The sequence below is a fragment of the Henckelia pumila genome, chromosome 4, assembly GCF_033568475.1.
Source record: "Henckelia pumila isolate YLH828 chromosome 4, ASM3356847v2, whole genome shotgun sequence".
NCBI classification, from domain to species: Eukaryota; Viridiplantae; Streptophyta; class Magnoliopsida; order Lamiales; family Gesneriaceae; genus Henckelia; species Henckelia pumila.
In genome coordinates, this window is record NC_133123.1 from 139,134,701 (window position 1) to 139,152,741 (window position 18,041).

The window sequence follows — 18,041 nt, forward strand, 5'->3', positions numbered from 1 at the left end:
ATCGGTGTCATAGACAACCTTTTATATAATAACATGAGATTATACAAATATGATTATATTGTTTAAGAACCTTAGAGGCTTTTATACTTGTCGTATCCCTTACCGGGAGTGTAGGATGTCGTCTTAACATCCTCCCAGGATTTATAACAAGTTTTGAAAAAAAAACTTATTTTTTTTTCATAGCATGATATTATATATTAATATATACACAATAAAAATATATAAACAGTAAAATAAAAATTCTTACTTGTTGAATATTTTTGACTTCTTCTTGTATTTTGGAGCGTCAGAAATTATAGAGAACCTTCGAGCGATCGTGCTGATAACGTGTTGTGAAAAAGTAAATTTATGCTAAAAATTAAAAACTCCAAAACTCAAAATATATCAAACTCTACACTTTATAATATTTTTCTCTCAACTCAATTGTATTTTTCATCACAAATGAAGACCTATTTATAGATCCACATTTGAGATTAGTCCAAAAATTAAAACATCATCATCTACATCATCACACACTAATTTTCCACATTTTACAACTCAATATTCAACATTCAACATTCAATATTCAATATTCAACATAATAATAATAATATATTTTTCAACAATAAACAACCTTATGAGGACACAAATAAATAAGAGAGTAAAATTATAAGCTCACAAATCAAACTCATATATTTATAGTTAAAAATAATATAATATAATATAATATAGAATAGAGTATTAGATTAGATATTAGAGATATATAGTAGAAAAATTAAATCAAATAAGAAAAAAAACCAAATAATAAATTGTAGATACACAAAATTTTAATTTTTTATTTGAAAGAGTGCTTATCAAAGAAGAGAAAAAACAATTAATAAATAGTAGATGTACAAAATTTTAATTTTTTATTTGAAAGAGTGCATGATATATATTTTTAAATAAATTACTTAATTAATTGAATAGTCACATAAATAAATAATTAAAAAATACGTGATATAATATAATATAAATATATGAGTAATACTTCTGTGAGACGGGTCAATCCTATTCATATTTATAATAATAAATAATATTTTTAGTATAAAATGTAATATTTTTTAATGAATAACTCATATAATAGACTCGTCTAAAAAAATGACTCTTGATACCGTCTAAATGAAATTTTTGTCATAAATAAATAGATAATAGAATAGATATATAGATTGTGTGGACTTTGCATTTCCCAAAACCAATGAAAAAATCAATTTTCAGAGAGACGTGTTCTCCACGTGGCGTAGTTAGGAAATTTATGTTGATTTAATAACATGTTGCTTTGACTTTTTTCCCTAACTTACGATTTTAGCTCTAAGTGACATCTTCTTTTGATTAAGGATGCTATTCTTTTTTCTTTTTCTTTTTTTTTTTTCCCCAAAAAGCTGTAATCTTTGATGATCGAACTTTGTGATCATGAATTTAATCTTTTATCCTTTAAAAGACAAAGACACCGTCATTTTCATAGAGTCTCAAATCTATAGGGCTACTTATTTGAATACTAACTCCGTTTATACCATTATTAATAATTTATGTATAAAATTATTCTGTTTAATCAAACGTTCTTTTCATCATATTATTTATCTATCTATTAATTATAATTTTATATCAATCAAATCATTAATTATTTATCTTATATCAATCTAATTATTTAATTAAAATTATTATATTACCCCTTATAAATAATATTATTTATATTTTTTTATTATTAAAAGGATAATATGATAATTTATCATTTTTTATATAAAATTTAATCAATCAAATCAAATAAACTATAATCTAGCAATCAAATCATATCAAATATTCACCGTCCTTTCTTATTTATTTTTTATTACATTACATTACTTATCTATATATTATTTATCTCATCAACCGTATCAAACTGAGCCTAAACTATTATCATTTATCAATGATTTCACGAGTCAAATTTGTATAATAAAATTTTAATTCGATTCATTAAAAAATATCATTTTTAATAATATTTTAAAAACATTATTTTTACTGGCCATGCTCCGCCACGGATAAGAGACATTTCCCAAAACCAATTGAAAATCAATTTCCAGAGAGATTTGTTCTCCACGTGGCGTAGTTAGGAGATATGTTGACATAATAACATGTTGCTTTGACTTTTTCCCCCTAATTTACGATTTTAATTAGCTCTAATAAGTGACATCTTCTCTTGATTAAGGATGCTACTCCTTTTCCTTTTCTCTCTCTCTCTCTGTTTTTTTTGGTTGCAAAAGATATAATCTTTGATGATCGAACTTTGTGATAATGAATTTAAGCTTTTACCCTTAAAAAAAAAAAAATACACCATGATGGAACTTTGTGATAATGAATTTTAATATATTCGCACGACACCAAATTCGGGGCAAGAGAGGAGCAACGTGATCAATTTGGTGATTGGTACTTGGCCTAGCTAGCTCATTCATTGCCATTTATTTATATATGACCAAAGTTTGGGAAACTCTCAAAATCAACTAATAAAAAAAACATGGTTTCTTGGTCTTGTTTGCTTTTCTTGCTATCTAATTATCTTCTAGTGTCCACAAGTTTTCGTTATACCAATGCTCAATCAGGGTCTCAACCTATAGTTGAGGGACTTTCATGGAACTTCTACGATTCCTCATGTCCAAAATTGGAATCCATTGTCAGAAAACAGCTCAAGAAGGTTTTCAAGAAGGACGTCGGCCAAGCCGCTGGATTGCTTCGTCTCCATTTCCATGATTGCTTTGTTCAGGTACACCTTATGCATAAAATAGATCATATATATATATATATATATATATATATATATATATATATATATATATACTGTGAGTTAAAGTTGTGAGATTTCATAAGAAATCTTTTGATGTTTGATTCACTAAATATATATATTTGGTGCAGGGATGTGATGGTTCAGTACTGCTAGATGGATCTGCGAGCGGGCCCAGCGAACAATCTGCACCTCCTAACTTGAGTTTGAGGTCTGAGGCCTTCAGGATCATCAACGATCTCCGACGAAGAGTGCAGAAGAAGTGCGGTAGAGTTGTTTCTTGTGCTGATATTCTGGCAATTGCAGCTCGGGACTCTGTTTTTCTGGTCAGTTTCTTATTCACAGGGCAGGAATATTACATGCCATATTTTCTTCATTCATTTAATAACAAGAATACGACCATAAATTATACATGCTAGCTCCCGCTCCCTTATAGACAAAAGAAAATAAATAAAGATATGTGAACTAGGAATAAGGTATATATATAGTTCAAGAAATGACTGGGTTTCATTAGCTTGTTGGTCCATTATATTGAGTTAATCTTATTTCTGAAAGATTTTGCTACAGCTAATCAGTTTGATTAAATCGAGACTTAAATAGTGTTTAAAAGAACTTTTTATTGAAATATTGTCCCACATCGGAAGGATATAATTCTTGGGAGTCCTTAATATAGACAAGGGCAACCCTCACCTCTTGAGCTAGCTTTTGAGGTGAGTTAGGTCCAAGTTTCATTTCTAACATGGTATCAAAGCCCGGGTTCCATCGTTATGTGTTGGACGGTCCATAGTTGGACTCACCCGTCCCATAATTGGGCCACCCATTTAATTTGATCTCCACGTTCCAGTCAATTCATTCTTGAACGTGCGAGGGGTGTGTTGGTATGTTTAGTTTGTCCCACATCGGTTGGATGAATTTCCTGGGAGTTTAATATATAGGCTTGGACAAACCTCCCCTCTTGAGCTAGCTTTTGAGGTGAGTTAGGTCCAATTCTCATTTTTAACATGGTATCAGAGCCCGGGTTCCATCGTTATGTGTTGGACGACTCATAGTTGGCCTCACCCGTCCCATAATTGGGCCACCCATTTAATTTGATCTTCACGTTCCAGTCAATTCATTCCTGGACGTGCGAGGGGTGTGTTGGTGTGTTTAGTTTGTCCCACATCGGTTGGATGAATTGCCTGGGAGTTTAATATATAGGCTTGGACAAACCTCCCCTCTTGGGCTAGCTTTTGAGGTGAGTTAGGTCCTAGTCTCAATTTCTAACAGCTAGCTCTAGAGGTGAGGGTTGCCCTTGTCTATATTAAGGGCTCCCAGGAATTATATCCTTCCGATGTGGGACAATATTTCAATAGACAAGGGCAACCCTCACCTCTTGAGCTAGCTTTTGAGGTGAGTTAGGTCCAAGTCTTATTTCTAACATGGTATCAGAGCTCAGGCCCTTCGTGTGTGTTGGACCGCCCATAATTGGGATGCCTATAGTTAGGCCACCCGTTAATATCTCCACGCTCCAGATGTTCATTCTTGGGCGTGTGGGGGTGTATTGAAATATTATCCCACATCGGAAGGATATAATTTCTGTGAGCCCTTAATATAGACAAGGGCAACCCTCACCTCTTGAGCTAACTTTTGAGGTGAGTTAGGTCCAAGTTTCATTTCTAACACTTTTAAAAAATAATTCTCGGTTTTTTTTTAAACAAAATTTTCATCTTACGTTCCTAAAGTTCTATCTAATTATCTTTATTCATTCGTGAGGAAAGATAAATTTTCAACTTACATTTCTAGGGTTCTATCTAACAAAAAATCATGGACATCATATGTAAGAATAAATTCACATTACTATTGGATACACATTCGGGAATCGGGAATAGATTTTATTTTATACCTCAAATTCCTTTCTTTTTTTAAAAAAAAAAATTTGAAAATTGTCAAATGGACGGTAGCTTTCATGTTACCCTAATATATACCCCAAAGATAGCTTCAATGGCAAAAAATGAATCATCGACAATTTTTTTTTTGGCATTAATTCACATAACAATGCGTATTTGGGCTCTTTTGATCTATATATACTTTGGGATTGTATCAAAAGATAAGGTGGAATAAATCCAATTGGACATGCATGGTGCAATGATGGATAAGGTCTGGTATGGGGTCCCTGTCTTGTAGTATTGGATCTTCAAGGACATGGAAGGGCTCAGTTGACCCAATAAAGTCATGATATTTTATCATCTAGTATACTTATTAGAAAATTATTTACAATAACAAGCGTATATATTATCTTATGCAAAACACGAGTATTCAACACGATATTAAGAAGTGGCCAAGGGAGAGATTTTGGGTAAGTGTCGCGACTCTTGACTTTTAAAATGTTATCCAGTTTTAAATGCTTGCCCTCTCAATCAAAATTGTTTATTATTTAAAATGTAATGTCCGAACTCCGAATATCATATATTATATGCATAATAATACTAATAAAATTGGGTAATTGTGAAAAAAAAAAACTATTATCCAAACTTAATTAACAATGTAAGATAAGTCGTGACAGAATTCTATCTACAGACATCTAGAATTAGTATTGATTTTTTATGCATGTTTTCCATAAATTTTAGTCCTCAATCCATCAAGAAAAATTTACCTTGAAATTATTCAAATAACATATAGATGATTCACAATACAAAACAACATGTTATTGATCTCGTATATATCATACTTTCTACTCATATATCGTACATCTCATTCGTAATTCCAAACGATAACTTATATTGTTAACGTACAGTCTGGAGGCCCTGATTATGAGGTTCCATTAGGCAGACGCGACGGCCTAAACTTCGCAACAAGAAATGCGACCCTAGCCAACCTACCTCCGCCGTCAAGCAACACCACCGCCCTCCTCACCTCTCTCGCCACCAAGAACTTCACCGCCACGGACGTTGTCTCCCTCTCCGGCGGCCACACGATCGGAATCGGCCACTGCATCTCCTTCACGGGCCGCCTCTATCCTTCCCAAGATCCTACCATGGACCAGACATTCGCCCGGAACCTCAAAACAACCTGCCCCGCCGCAAACACAGACAACACCACCGTGCTCGACATACGATCGCCCGACACATTCGACAACAAATACTACGTCGATCTGATGAACCGCCAGGGGCTGTTCACTTCAGACCAGGATCTGTACACGGATTCCAGGACACGGGGGATTGTCACCAGCTTCGCGGTGAATCAGACATTGTTTTTCGAGAAGTTCGTGATTGCGATGGTGAAGATGTCGCAGCTGAACGTGCTGACAGGCAAACAGGGGGAGATTCGCGGGAATTGCTCGGCCACGAATTCGAACAATCTGTGGCTCTCTTCCATCGTGGAAGAGACAAAGGAGAGTTCGTTGTCGGCATTTTAAGGATCGATTTGCATGAGTTTTTTGACCCATACGTACATGTATGAACTTTTGCTAATAACAAGTTGGGTCATTGTATTTAAAATTTAAACCAATAACCTACTTAAATAAATAAACTATTGAGTTCTTATGATCAGTAATATTATATTATAACAACTTTGTTAAGAAATGAAAGTTATAACATATACTCGTTTGTTAAACATAAAAGTAGCTCCAATGTCTGCTGGCCATTTCCATTTCGAGCGATTTAAACAGTGTATATATATTAGAATTTAAAGAATATTTTAATTGACACGTGATTATTTGATTATATGGACTTACCTATCTATGTACGTATATGCGGCATTGAGACTTAATCTGCGAATCTCCCCATTTATATAGGAGCGGCTCCTCTTGTTGTCTAATTATCTTCTTCCGTGCACGCAATCCATTTCACATGAGCTCGAAATGAGTACTCTCAACTCTCATGGGACTTCATTAAATCTTCATGTCCTCGGGTGGAAACCATTATCAGAAAACGGGTTGCCGGAGAAATTCTCGAAGAAGGAACACTTACTTCCCGTGTTTCTTCGTCTCCATTTTCATGAATGCTTCATCAATGTTTTTCATGAATGCTTCAGCTAGCACTGTTTGGTGCCTCTGCTACAGTTTACTACGATCTGCGTCCATACTTAAGTTTGAAGGCCGAGGCCTTCAAGCTTCATAGAAGAAGTCTAAAGGTGAATTGGGACTCAGATATTTTTTTATTGCATTGAAAATGCATCAACAAAGGGAAAAAATTTCCAAAAAATTTCACTCACTGGACCGTATAGCATTCTCATTGAAGATGTATTAACCAAAGGCCAAAAAAAAAAAGAAAAGAAGAAAAAAAGAAAAACATGTGTGGTAGAGATATTTAGGAAAAAATTTGCAATTCAGAACATTATGCGGTTTGCGAGAGATCATGGATTTCTTCAAAAGAATCCTGAAAAATAAGTAGATCTCCGCACCAGAACTCATACTTCCATATCAACATCAATATGAATTTTATGCTACTGCTTTCAAATGAAATTCTACTGTATCTTCACAACTACACAATACCAAGAAAAATAAAATAAAAAAATTGTTTCCCAGTCATTTCCTAAGTCGAAGAAATACCAGAGAATAAATCAACATAACACCCCATAGAAAGAAAAAGGTAGAAAGAAAAAGGTAGACCTTTACTGCAAACTTGAACACAGCTAGGGAAAAAAATATACCCGGCGCAACAAAACCAAACAATAATATGGAAATGATAGATTTGTTGGCCGTCCTTGGCTTGTATATTGACACGCCTCGAAAATTCAGACAATTTAAGCAAAGATGAGCTGGTCCGTTCATGGGAATTAATGGAACATCTCACTGGTTGCCTCCTTCATAGAAACAAGGTTGATGAAAGGCCTGGATTAAAATCAATGGCTACATTATGATACACGAACAAGTCTTTTCATTTCCGTCGTTGAATTCATTATCCAATCCATCTTCACTGAGATAACAAAAAACAACTTATTAGTCGAGAAGTCAGTTCTCTCTGCCCAAATGTTACGGAGATAACACAAAACAACTTATCAATCAATTTCAATTATTTCAAAATGTATGGCACAAACTTATTTTCTATTTATGGTTCATAAAAAAAGAAGCCAACAACCTTGTGGTGCACTGGTATAAACCTTCTTTAATAGTGGAGAGGTGTTGGTTCGAATCCATGATATAATAAAATCCGTCGTAATGTTTTTTGAAAAAAAAAAAACAGATGAATTTGGTACTCCCAGAGTCCGAGACCCAAGTCTAGACTTTCCAAAGTGACCCCAAAACTCAAAATAGTAAAAAATTATTTTCAAAAAGCATTACTTTACAAAAGTTTACTGATAAAAAAATAGAATTAAAGTAAAGAGTTTTAATTCTACTAGGAAATAATTTTTGGATCCACAATTTTATACTTTGATATTTACTATTTAGAAATAATATGGATAAAATTTATAAAAAAAATAATTATGTCCACAAAATTTTCATTAGACAATTTGATGCACACACAATGTCTGTTTAATTCACTAATATGTATAAATTATAATCCAGCAAAGGGGGAAATGAATAAATTCCTCGGACGAACACAGAGGCTTAAACAAAACAATCCACCTAAACCAAATTAGTAAAATTTGTTATCTTGACAGACCTGTAATCTCTATCTTCCACATTGGTACGGCCATGAGATTCCTCGTGTACGGATTTATAAAATTCGCCTTTTCAAATAAGTGATGACCGATACATAATTACTTAAACAAGGCATTAGAAGTGCAATGAACATTCTCAAGTTGAGTTTCACCAGATTATCTAAATTGGCAAGTCTATGGTGTCAAGGCAATGGTCATGGTACCATGGTACATGCACCACTTACCACATGCAGTTTTCTTTATCTGCTTTCTTAAAAAACCGAAGACATCAGCATGATGGCACATTCACATTCCTCAGACAACTAATACTGCAATTTAAATCTTTAAAATTTTCATCCTTGCTGAACCTTACATCAGACTCTGAAAACTTTGAGCTTCAGAAACTTGACTAACCAGAAAGTCCCAAGTTCTTACTTAAAGTCGTCCCCAGTTGCCAAGATTCAAAGATGTGGTATGATTGTTTGAACCTTGACATGATGTTTAACAGGAGGATATTTGTACCACATACAATGGGAAGCAGGGTTCCAATCAAATTATAGATACACATTTCGACGATTTTGAAGTTTTAACTCCGCATTTAAATTGATGTCATGTAGTCACTTCTCATCTCTCCCAAAACGTGAAACTTATAAATCTTAACCAATCATTCAGGCTATCAGCCACACGGTGCAAGCTCTACTACTTTAACAAAGCCAAAAACTAAGGAAATAGAATTTTTGACACACAAACATACTAGCAAAAAAATATCAAAGCAAACAAACAGGTTCAAGAAATATAGAAGTATTTAGATGGGAAAAATTAGCATATGAAGCTCTCGTACCTCATCTCAAATTCCCGAACCTCAACAAGCTCTCCCCCAGTTGCATCCATCCATTGCACATTCCTCCTCCCCATTTGACTAGCAGCAGCATAATTCATTTCAGATAATGCCTCATGTTCATTTCTATTGGCACAACCTACACCAGCAGAAGCCACTGGAGACAGAGAACCATCTGTCGATTTCTTCAAACTGCTCTTTAAACTAAATATTTTCCTAGCACTAACATTATCATCAATTGGATCAGCTAAGTTCCTTTCATTTTTACTCTCAGCAAAAACTGTAGGTTCTGACAAGACTTCTTGGTTTTGGTTAGGTCCAACTTTCAGAGGAGATGAGTTCTCCAATCCAGTCGCAGCACGTCCAAAACATCCAAACGAGCCGCACCCACGTGCAATTCTACCGTTACCAGAAGCCAGCTGGAGATCAGGAACCGTCTCTTGGTCCACCAACTGGTATTGATTCCACGGAGTTACTCTCATGGGTTTCGCTTCGTTTTTCTGACCCAATAATAGAAGTGTCAAACCCTTACTGTATCCAGAAGCTGAAGAAGAGAAAAATCCTCCTCCTTCTACTGCAAATAACATTAGTTCTTCTCATCCAAGCACCACACAACCCAATTCCTTTCTTTTAAGATTTATTTACCTGTCATGACAACAGACTCACATAAATAATGGAAAGACAGAGAATCAGGGCGAGATTTCCATTTTCAAGTACACAGAACACAGCGCTTTTCCAAGTAAAGAAAGAACTGAATCTTACCCAGCAATCCACATTACTTCGAACACGTATAGATCACTGATGCTACAATACTAATTCATTACAAGTTTTTTTTTTAATGATTTTTAACAAGTTATTCCAAGTTAAGATCAACACACGTAAAACTGGAAAGAAAAAAAATTGAAAAGGTAAAAACCAAGAAGATAATTTCGCCTAAAAAGAGTCCAATTAATCGTAATCACTAGAATTCTCAAATAAAATTAAATTCCACCAAACGAATCGCACAATCACTGTATAGAAAAAAAAATGAGAGCATACACTAAATGTCTAAATCAGTAACATTTTCCCAACAATATGGTCAAAGATCTCGCGAAAAAGCGGTAACAATTAAAGCAAATCAAGTCGCACACACTAAAAACGCTGCAGATAGTATTTATAGCACATGAGTATATAGATTTGAGCAGAAGCGAGAGACATACAGATCTGAGAGCTATCTCCGACGACAATTCTGCAGGTAGAAAACTGCATCTCCGATCGGACACAAGATATCTTACAGATTAAGCTCGAAACAATTTTGTGTGAATATTATAGTCGAAAAATTTGGGAATGAAGATTAAAAAACCACAAGATTTCTTATTTAATTGGTTCTTTTTGCAGTGAGAGAGATGTGAGTGAAACTGTGATAGCAATGGCAATGGAAATGAAACGAATGGAATAAATATAGCAATTAATAACCCAATGGATAAAACCAATATTTAATGATACATAATTAATTAATTATAATGAACTCCACACAAACACAAACCACACATTAATAATTTTTTTAACAATATATCCCATTACTTTCCTTTCAAATAAAATACCTCGTTATTTTTTTTAAAAAAATATATTTCAAAAGAGCAAAATGTAATTATTATTAGATTTATTGAAAATAATCTATCATTTATAAATAATAAAACTAAGAATTAAATAAAATATATTTATATTATAATGACTATTTTACACGCACCAACATATGTTCCAAAATACTAGTATATATATATATATATATATATATATATATATGGGTTAATTGCATTCACAACCCCTGTAAAAAGTCTAAAAGTCATAAAACTCCCTAAGAAATATTAATAGGCTAATGCATCCCTCAGTTTTTTAAAATGTAGCACATTTCACCCTATGTTATACAAACTCGGGCACATTTATACCCTCTCATAGGGGTTTTTATGCTAATTTTTTTAAAACATAGGATCTAACATACTATTAATTTTACACAAGGTATTTTATGTCTTTTAAAATTTTCAGAGGGGGTGCGAATGCAATTAGCCCATATGTATATATTTAAAAACCAGCATATTACGATTAGTCTCAAGTGTAGATACAAAAAATTACTCTAAAAAATACAAAATTAATTTTAATATTAAGTCAGAAAAAGGAAATATTTCGTATTAAAACGTTCACTTTTCAAATTTATACAGAGAAACTTCAGATGCAAAAAATTGTTCTAAAAAATACAAACCAATTTCAATAAGTCAGAAAAAGGAAATATTTTAGATATTTCATATTCAAACGTTCACGTTTTCAAATTTCAAACAGAGAAAACTTCAACGAGAGATTTAAGTTACCTATTTTGCAAATCTATTTCCTAAAGTGTTAATATTTAAAAGCTCATTGAATCCATTTAAAATAAAAAAAAAACAAAAAAAAAACATTGAATCAAAATCTGACCAGCTCTTTTATATATATATATATATATATATATATATATATATATATATATATAAAACTGTCTTCGACCTGTGATAATTTTTTATTAGATTATAAAGTGTGTCAATGAAAAATAGATATATCTTTTAACTTAATTAAGTGGTTAAATATAATTGTTTTTGGAACCATTAACCGAACAATCACATACATATCAGTATATAATATACACCATATTTAATATATTAGTATATGCCATATTTAATATGTTCCGTAATTGGTCATTTATTTATTTCTATATATATATATATAAAGCTGAAAGAATTAAATATATTAATTCAGATCCAGGTTTACTCAATGTTGCTGAGCTTCTATATTCACTAATTACCGTTATGTGTATTAAGAAGAAATACAGTGGCAGACGCTTGCCTTCGATGATTTGGCTTTCGAAAAGCAATGGCTTCATCTGAATCTCCCACCAGAAGATTTGGCTTCAAGAATTTTGTAAAAATGGATAGAATAAGGGGTGAAATCGGGTAGGAACCTGTCTCGTAACAATTCTAATCAATTTTCGTCTCGAAAAGAATCGAGAATTTAATTTTTTAACCGATCTTGTACTCGACATGGGAACACATGTCGGAATCCGAATCTTCGGGATCCCATCAAGTAGAGAAATAATGTTCGGATAATTTTTTCTATGTTCAAAATTTTGTCAAAAAAATTGTTTTATTGTTTTTTTTAAAAAATACTATCTAAAAATTTATATGTCAAAAGAAAAAAAATGTTCAATTATAAACATGTAATATATACTATTAAAATATTAGAGATTGTGCTTCAGGATTTTTTTCAAAAAATAAAAAAAATTGTTACTTTTTTTTAATATGTTTTAAAAAACTATTATATTTCTAAATAAGAACAAAACTTTCAATTAGTAACATATAAGTGCTTAACAAGATCATTGTATATATTCATGCTTAAATTTAATTATCATAAAATTCTAAGTATTGTGCGCGATTAAAATCAAAAAAAATTTCATGAAATGTTTTGTTAATGCACAATCTAATTTCACATCGAAAAGTTATAATTAATAAATGAATAATCTGGCATTATCACATTTTTATCGAAGAAGAACATCAATTATGCATTTGATTATTATTACTGATAAAATGTTCGGTATAAAAATTATATTCAAACTACGAGTTAACAAAATAATATTGTTAAATATATGAAGGACAAATTGCATGTCTTATTTTATTTATAATAAAATATTTATAAATATGAATTAATAAAATTATTAGTAATTTCCTTTAAAAATATAAAAATAAAATATTATTTCGTGATTCCAACATTCTATCATTTCAATCCTACATAATTATGAGAAATAAGTCCATAATTGATTTTGGCATAGGTTGAAGCACAATAAACATGTAGCTCAATATATTAATAAAATTATTGATAAAAATTAATAAAAATATTAATTCGGTTCGGGTCGGGAATCTCGTCGAAAGAAGATTTATTCTCGATCCCTCTCCCAAATCCTGATAATTCGATTGAAAAAACACCGGGTCGGGATTTTTTTCATGATGGAAATAAAATGAAATTCGAAAAAGACCGAATTTTCATTAACTTTTCCACTTCAAGATAGAATACGCTGTCATCCTTATTTTAAAAATTCGGACAAATGCATATAAAGTTGTAATCAGATTGAGTAGTTTGAAATTCATTATTTGAATGTATGTTAATTGTTTAAATCTGAAACAAACGAACATTCCATTCATCTACGCCATGATAGTTGATAAAATTCCTTGAGAAATGATCTTTTATCTTAGCGAGATAGATCGACATCAGATTATAACATTTTTTTATGGACCTAAGTCATATTACATTTAAGATGCAACTCTTTTAAGCTTCTAATGCTCTCAAGCATTGTCATATATATATATAGACAATGCTTTCATACAAAACTTCAATACCGAGTCAAGCCCTTAACGGAAGCCCAATCCAAAAGATCAACAAAAGCAAATTTAGAGGGCTTCTTCAATATGAAGATAAAATATATGCCTAGAAATCGAGGAAATATTCCTTTACAATAAAAGAGCTTATAGAATTAATATCATAAATAATATAATAGAAAATGATGTCACATCTTATCACATGAATGGAAAAATCCGTCTCCTAAAACATCTCATCGAAAAATCAATCAACTGGAAACTTAAAACAATTTCTTTCCGAATTACCCAATACATTTTAAACTCATTATTTTAAATCTCGTATAAATGGAAAAACTCTTGATATATATTAGATTTACAGATAAAATAACCCCCGAAAAGTTTGCTACTTTTTCCATCAGTTCACCAAAATCCATGTTCAAAAAGCATATATTATATCTTTCCAATTGTTCCTGTTAAATTTAAAATATTATTTTCGACCTTGCACACTAATTTTTTTTACACGAGTTTATATACTGACTGTAAAAAATTGTTAATTAATTATCATAGACCTCGTGTTCATAGGGATCTAATTAAGAATCTAAATTTATTATTTCATTAATTTTTAAAATGAATTTCAACAAACATTTACCAACATTAACAGCTGCATCGAAGGTGGGTGCAATGGAATTGATGATCATCAGTTAATCCCTTAAACGGCATTGCCGCTTACGCAGATCCAAAGTTCCAAATTCATTCGAAGACTTTGATTGATAGATGTCGGTACAACACCGATCGAACAAATTGATATTTATGTTTGAATGGATTGATTTCAAATATAATTTTTAAGAATACTATCTAATCTAATCTAATCTAATCTAATCTAATCTAAAAACTAAAAAAATACATACAAAGATAATGACATCTAATCTAAAAACTAAAATAATACATACAAAGATAATGAATGTTAATTTGATAAATAAGATTGTTTCGAATGACTTAAAAAAAATCATATAAAATAATTAATTTGTATAATAATTTTGGTTATGTTAGAAATTAAATTAGAATTCAATCAATTAATTTATATATTTATGTTATTCAAGAGATATCTCGATTTCACCTGTTCGAAGTTCATTATATTTTTATTAACAGTGCGCAAATGATTAGGGCATGAACTCAAGGATTTGACAACAAAAAAAAAACTACAAGACAAGAATTCAAGGATTGGGAGGAGTAGAAAGCTAAAAATAAACAGATTTCCAAATCAAAGTTGCAATATATTATTTTTCATCAAATCAGGATGTTTACAACGATCCAAATACATATTATTACATGATTCCAGGATGCATGATTTCGTGACATGTTAAAATTCCACGTATATACAATATTACATTAAGATACAATATGCTTACCGACCTCATCATCATACATAGCAAACACATGAATCAATCGATTATTATTAATTCCTGACAACATTTGAATCACTGAATATACGATTGTCCGGTTATATCAAGGTCCTTATCACCGGTGGATGGAGGCGGCTTATGCTTGGGCTTGGAGGTGGCCTCAGCCGGCCCATCGGCGCTCTGTGTGTCGCTGGCTGGGGGCTTCGTCGGATCTTTCGATTGACCCGCCTCGGTTCCATACATTCCGCCGCCGTATGCGTTTTCAGTGAGTGGCAACAACGGCGAAATGTTAGGTGGCTGGTGCTGCCTCTTCCCACCCTCCGCCGCATCCCTCTCCCGCTGCGTTTTCTCTTTTTCCATTGCTAAAAACTGGTTCGTTATGGCAATTGCTGGCCATGGGTAGCCATATTTTATCCACACGCGGCAGCTGACACGTGTAAGGATTAAAACGTGGCGACCAAATACTATTCCACGTGCAGATACATGGATGAATGATCCATATTTTAAGTCAAAAAAATCTTACCATGCGACAGGTGCAACCATAAAGGGAGCATATTATTAATTCATTCTTACAATAATAACTTTTTTTTTTATTCAAAAATAATAACTTTTGAATAACATTGATTTTAATTTTTTTTTTTTGACGCAAAAAAGAGAAACATATATTAATAAAAACATATATTAATAAGTCAAGTTTGGTATAATAGCTTTCAAAATAACAATAGAAGAGGGAACAAATCTATCTACTAGATTAGACATAGAAGCAGTTTTTCTAGCTAAAACATGGACAACTTGATTCGCTGATCGTCTGACAAAAACAAAAGTACAAGATGAAACATCTCGAACGAGAAGTTTGCAGTCTTCTATGATGAGATTCAAGGCTGAACAATCCAAAATAGAATTATTAAGAGCATCAATAATTGTTAACGCATCTTATTCCACGATGATTGTTGAAAAATGAAGTTCCTTTTTATTTATGATGTTGGTTTGTTTATTTGAATAATATAGAACTACACAATATAATATAAAATAAAATTTTGTATGAATATTGTTATGATTCAATGTAATTCTCGACTCCAAGAACACGACTCCTCTCAGGAACAATTCGCACCAATAACACCACAAGATAATATCAAAAAGATCTCTTTGATCAAATCCAATAGATAACTCGAATTAACCAGCAACACAAAATCTCAAATGCAAGAATTTAAACGACACAGGAATTACGTGGTTCGGCTATCAACCAGCCTACATCCACGAAAGACCTTTCTTTCGATTTAACCCCAACAATCCAAATACAAGTAAATCCACAATACCACCATAATACAAATAAGAAATCTTGAATACACGAATGAGAATTAAGAAATAAGAATACGTTACAGAGTCTTTGAAATCCTTATGTGAAAACCTTGTTCTTCCTTTCTCTAAGTCGATCCTTTCTTCTCTTTGTTTCTGATGCCTTTTGTGTTCTTTTTCCGAAGAGATTGATTGTATTACTCTGAAGACTGGGATCCATATAACTGTAACAACGATTCCCTTTTAAGTTTTGTTGCACAGACTGTTAATCCCCAACGGTCATCAACTGTTGTTTGGACTTGGGCTTGACAAAATTATTGGTCATGTAACTTGTTTCAGTCCAAAGCCCAAACTAACATGAAATAGACTAAGTCCAAAAAATCTAGCCATTGAGTTCTTAAGCCCAATATATCAGACATTATTTCACAATTAATATAATAAAATGGGTAAAAGCCGGGGTCAGGAACCTGGGACGTTGGTTCAAAATTTTCGAGAGGGGCAAGAGGTCGAAGCTCCGGTCCTTAAAAATGATTCATACAAAATCAGGCGATAACCTTTGCAGCAGCCTTGCTTTACCAAAAATTTTGCCCAAATTCGAATTTTATCCTGAGTTTTAGATCACTCAAATTTGACTTCAATCAACCGCAACCCCGACCAACATGCAACCAAAAAAAAAAAAAAAAACAATACATATCGAGATTAGTGGTACACGAATGTTACAATGTGTGTCATACTCGCTATGATTTTATATGTGAATCTACTGCTATTATGCTAATATTAAATTTAGGATAATAGAGACAAATTTGGTGTCATGGTTTGGTTTTTGTTTTTTCACTTTTATTTTTTTTTTAAAAAACAAAATTATTATTTTAAATCGCAGTGTAACTGTGTAATTTGTCTGTTATTTTTTAATTACATTACTTCAAATTACAGTTTAATCCATTATTATTTATTAATTTTTACAATTACGATATAAACCCCTTGAAATATAATAATTTAAATTGTGATATGCCTTTTCACTATTATGATATGATATTACCGCTTATTTGAATATTAATAAAATTATTAAAAAAATTTTACAAGCACACAACGTGTGCTCAGAGTCACTAGTATAGTATTAATTAAATTAATGATTTGAATTCAAATAAACAATACTTAATGATGTCCAATTGATTTTTTGTATAAAATTATATTAAATATTACAAATCCTATATAGCATAAAGTGAACCATGTTATATATCTTTTAAGTTCGAATACTAAATTGTTCAAATGTGACCCACTAAAAAAATATATATATTATCGAGCAGTACTAGTCCCTCACATGATTAATTTTAAGATGTAGCATTTTCCATGCTTGTTTTTAGGGTTAATACTGTATCTTTATCAATTTTTTTTTAATGGAAATACCAAAGTTCACGGAATATGGTCAATTGCAGCTTAATTGCTTTATTTTTATTTTTATTTTTATTTTGTTATCATCATTATTGATTATTGTATCAAGTATGATGAATGGCGCCCGTGCATGCTGGATGATAGGTACTCCCACGCAATGCAAGTGAATCAACTGAAGATTTGTTGCAATGAACTGAAATGATATATGTCAAGTTTCGTTTTAAAATAGAATGGCCCTCGTGCCATTAAAGACTAGCGTATTACAACGACTTGAATCTAAAGACTCAGATAATCCACATCTCTCGAAATCTTTGGTTCTCTCTGGCAACAATGATTTTTTTAAAAAAAATTATATATATACTATTTAATTTGTGACAAAGGAATGCTTAATGAATGCGGTGTGAAGCCAGCTGCACCTGCACTTATCA

General features: G+C 32.0%; 3 protein-coding genes across 3 annotated transcripts; 1 reads left to right on the top strand and 2 right to left on the bottom strand.

Annotated features, from left to right (window-relative positions):
- The first annotated feature begins 2,231 nt into the window (after window positions 1-2,231).
- LOC140864493 (peroxidase 12) lies at window positions 2,232-6,291 on the top strand. The gene is made up of 3 exons (XM_073268718.1): window positions 2,232-2,752; window positions 2,902-3,096; window positions 5,544-6,291. The coding sequence occupies exons 1-3, from the start codon at window positions 2,507-2,509 to the stop codon at window positions 6,162-6,164; spliced, it is 1,062 nt and encodes a 353-aa protein (XP_073124819.1). The 5' UTR covers window positions 2,232-2,506; the 3' UTR covers window positions 6,165-6,291.
- A 790-nt stretch (window positions 6,292-7,081) lies between these two features.
- LOC140866106 (uncharacterized) lies at window positions 7,082-10,577 on the bottom strand. Its single transcript, XM_073271003.1, has 3 exons — window positions 10,367-10,577; window positions 9,171-9,812; window positions 7,082-7,665 (listed from the first exon to the last, which is right to left on the bottom strand). Exons 2-3 carry the CDS (start codon window positions 9,752-9,754, stop codon window positions 7,599-7,601), a joined length of 651 nt encoding a protein of 216 aa, XP_073127104.1. The 5' UTR covers window positions 9,755-9,812; window positions 10,367-10,577; the 3' UTR covers window positions 7,082-7,598.
- A 4,286-nt stretch (window positions 10,578-14,863) lies between these two features.
- Window positions 14,864-15,285, bottom strand: LOC140861866 (uncharacterized). The gene has a single exon (XM_073264870.1). It carries the CDS (start codon window positions 15,283-15,285, stop codon window positions 15,001-15,003), a length of 285 nt encoding a protein of 94 aa, XP_073120971.1. The 3' UTR covers window positions 14,864-15,000.
- Window positions 15,286-18,041: the final 2,756 nt, after the last annotated feature.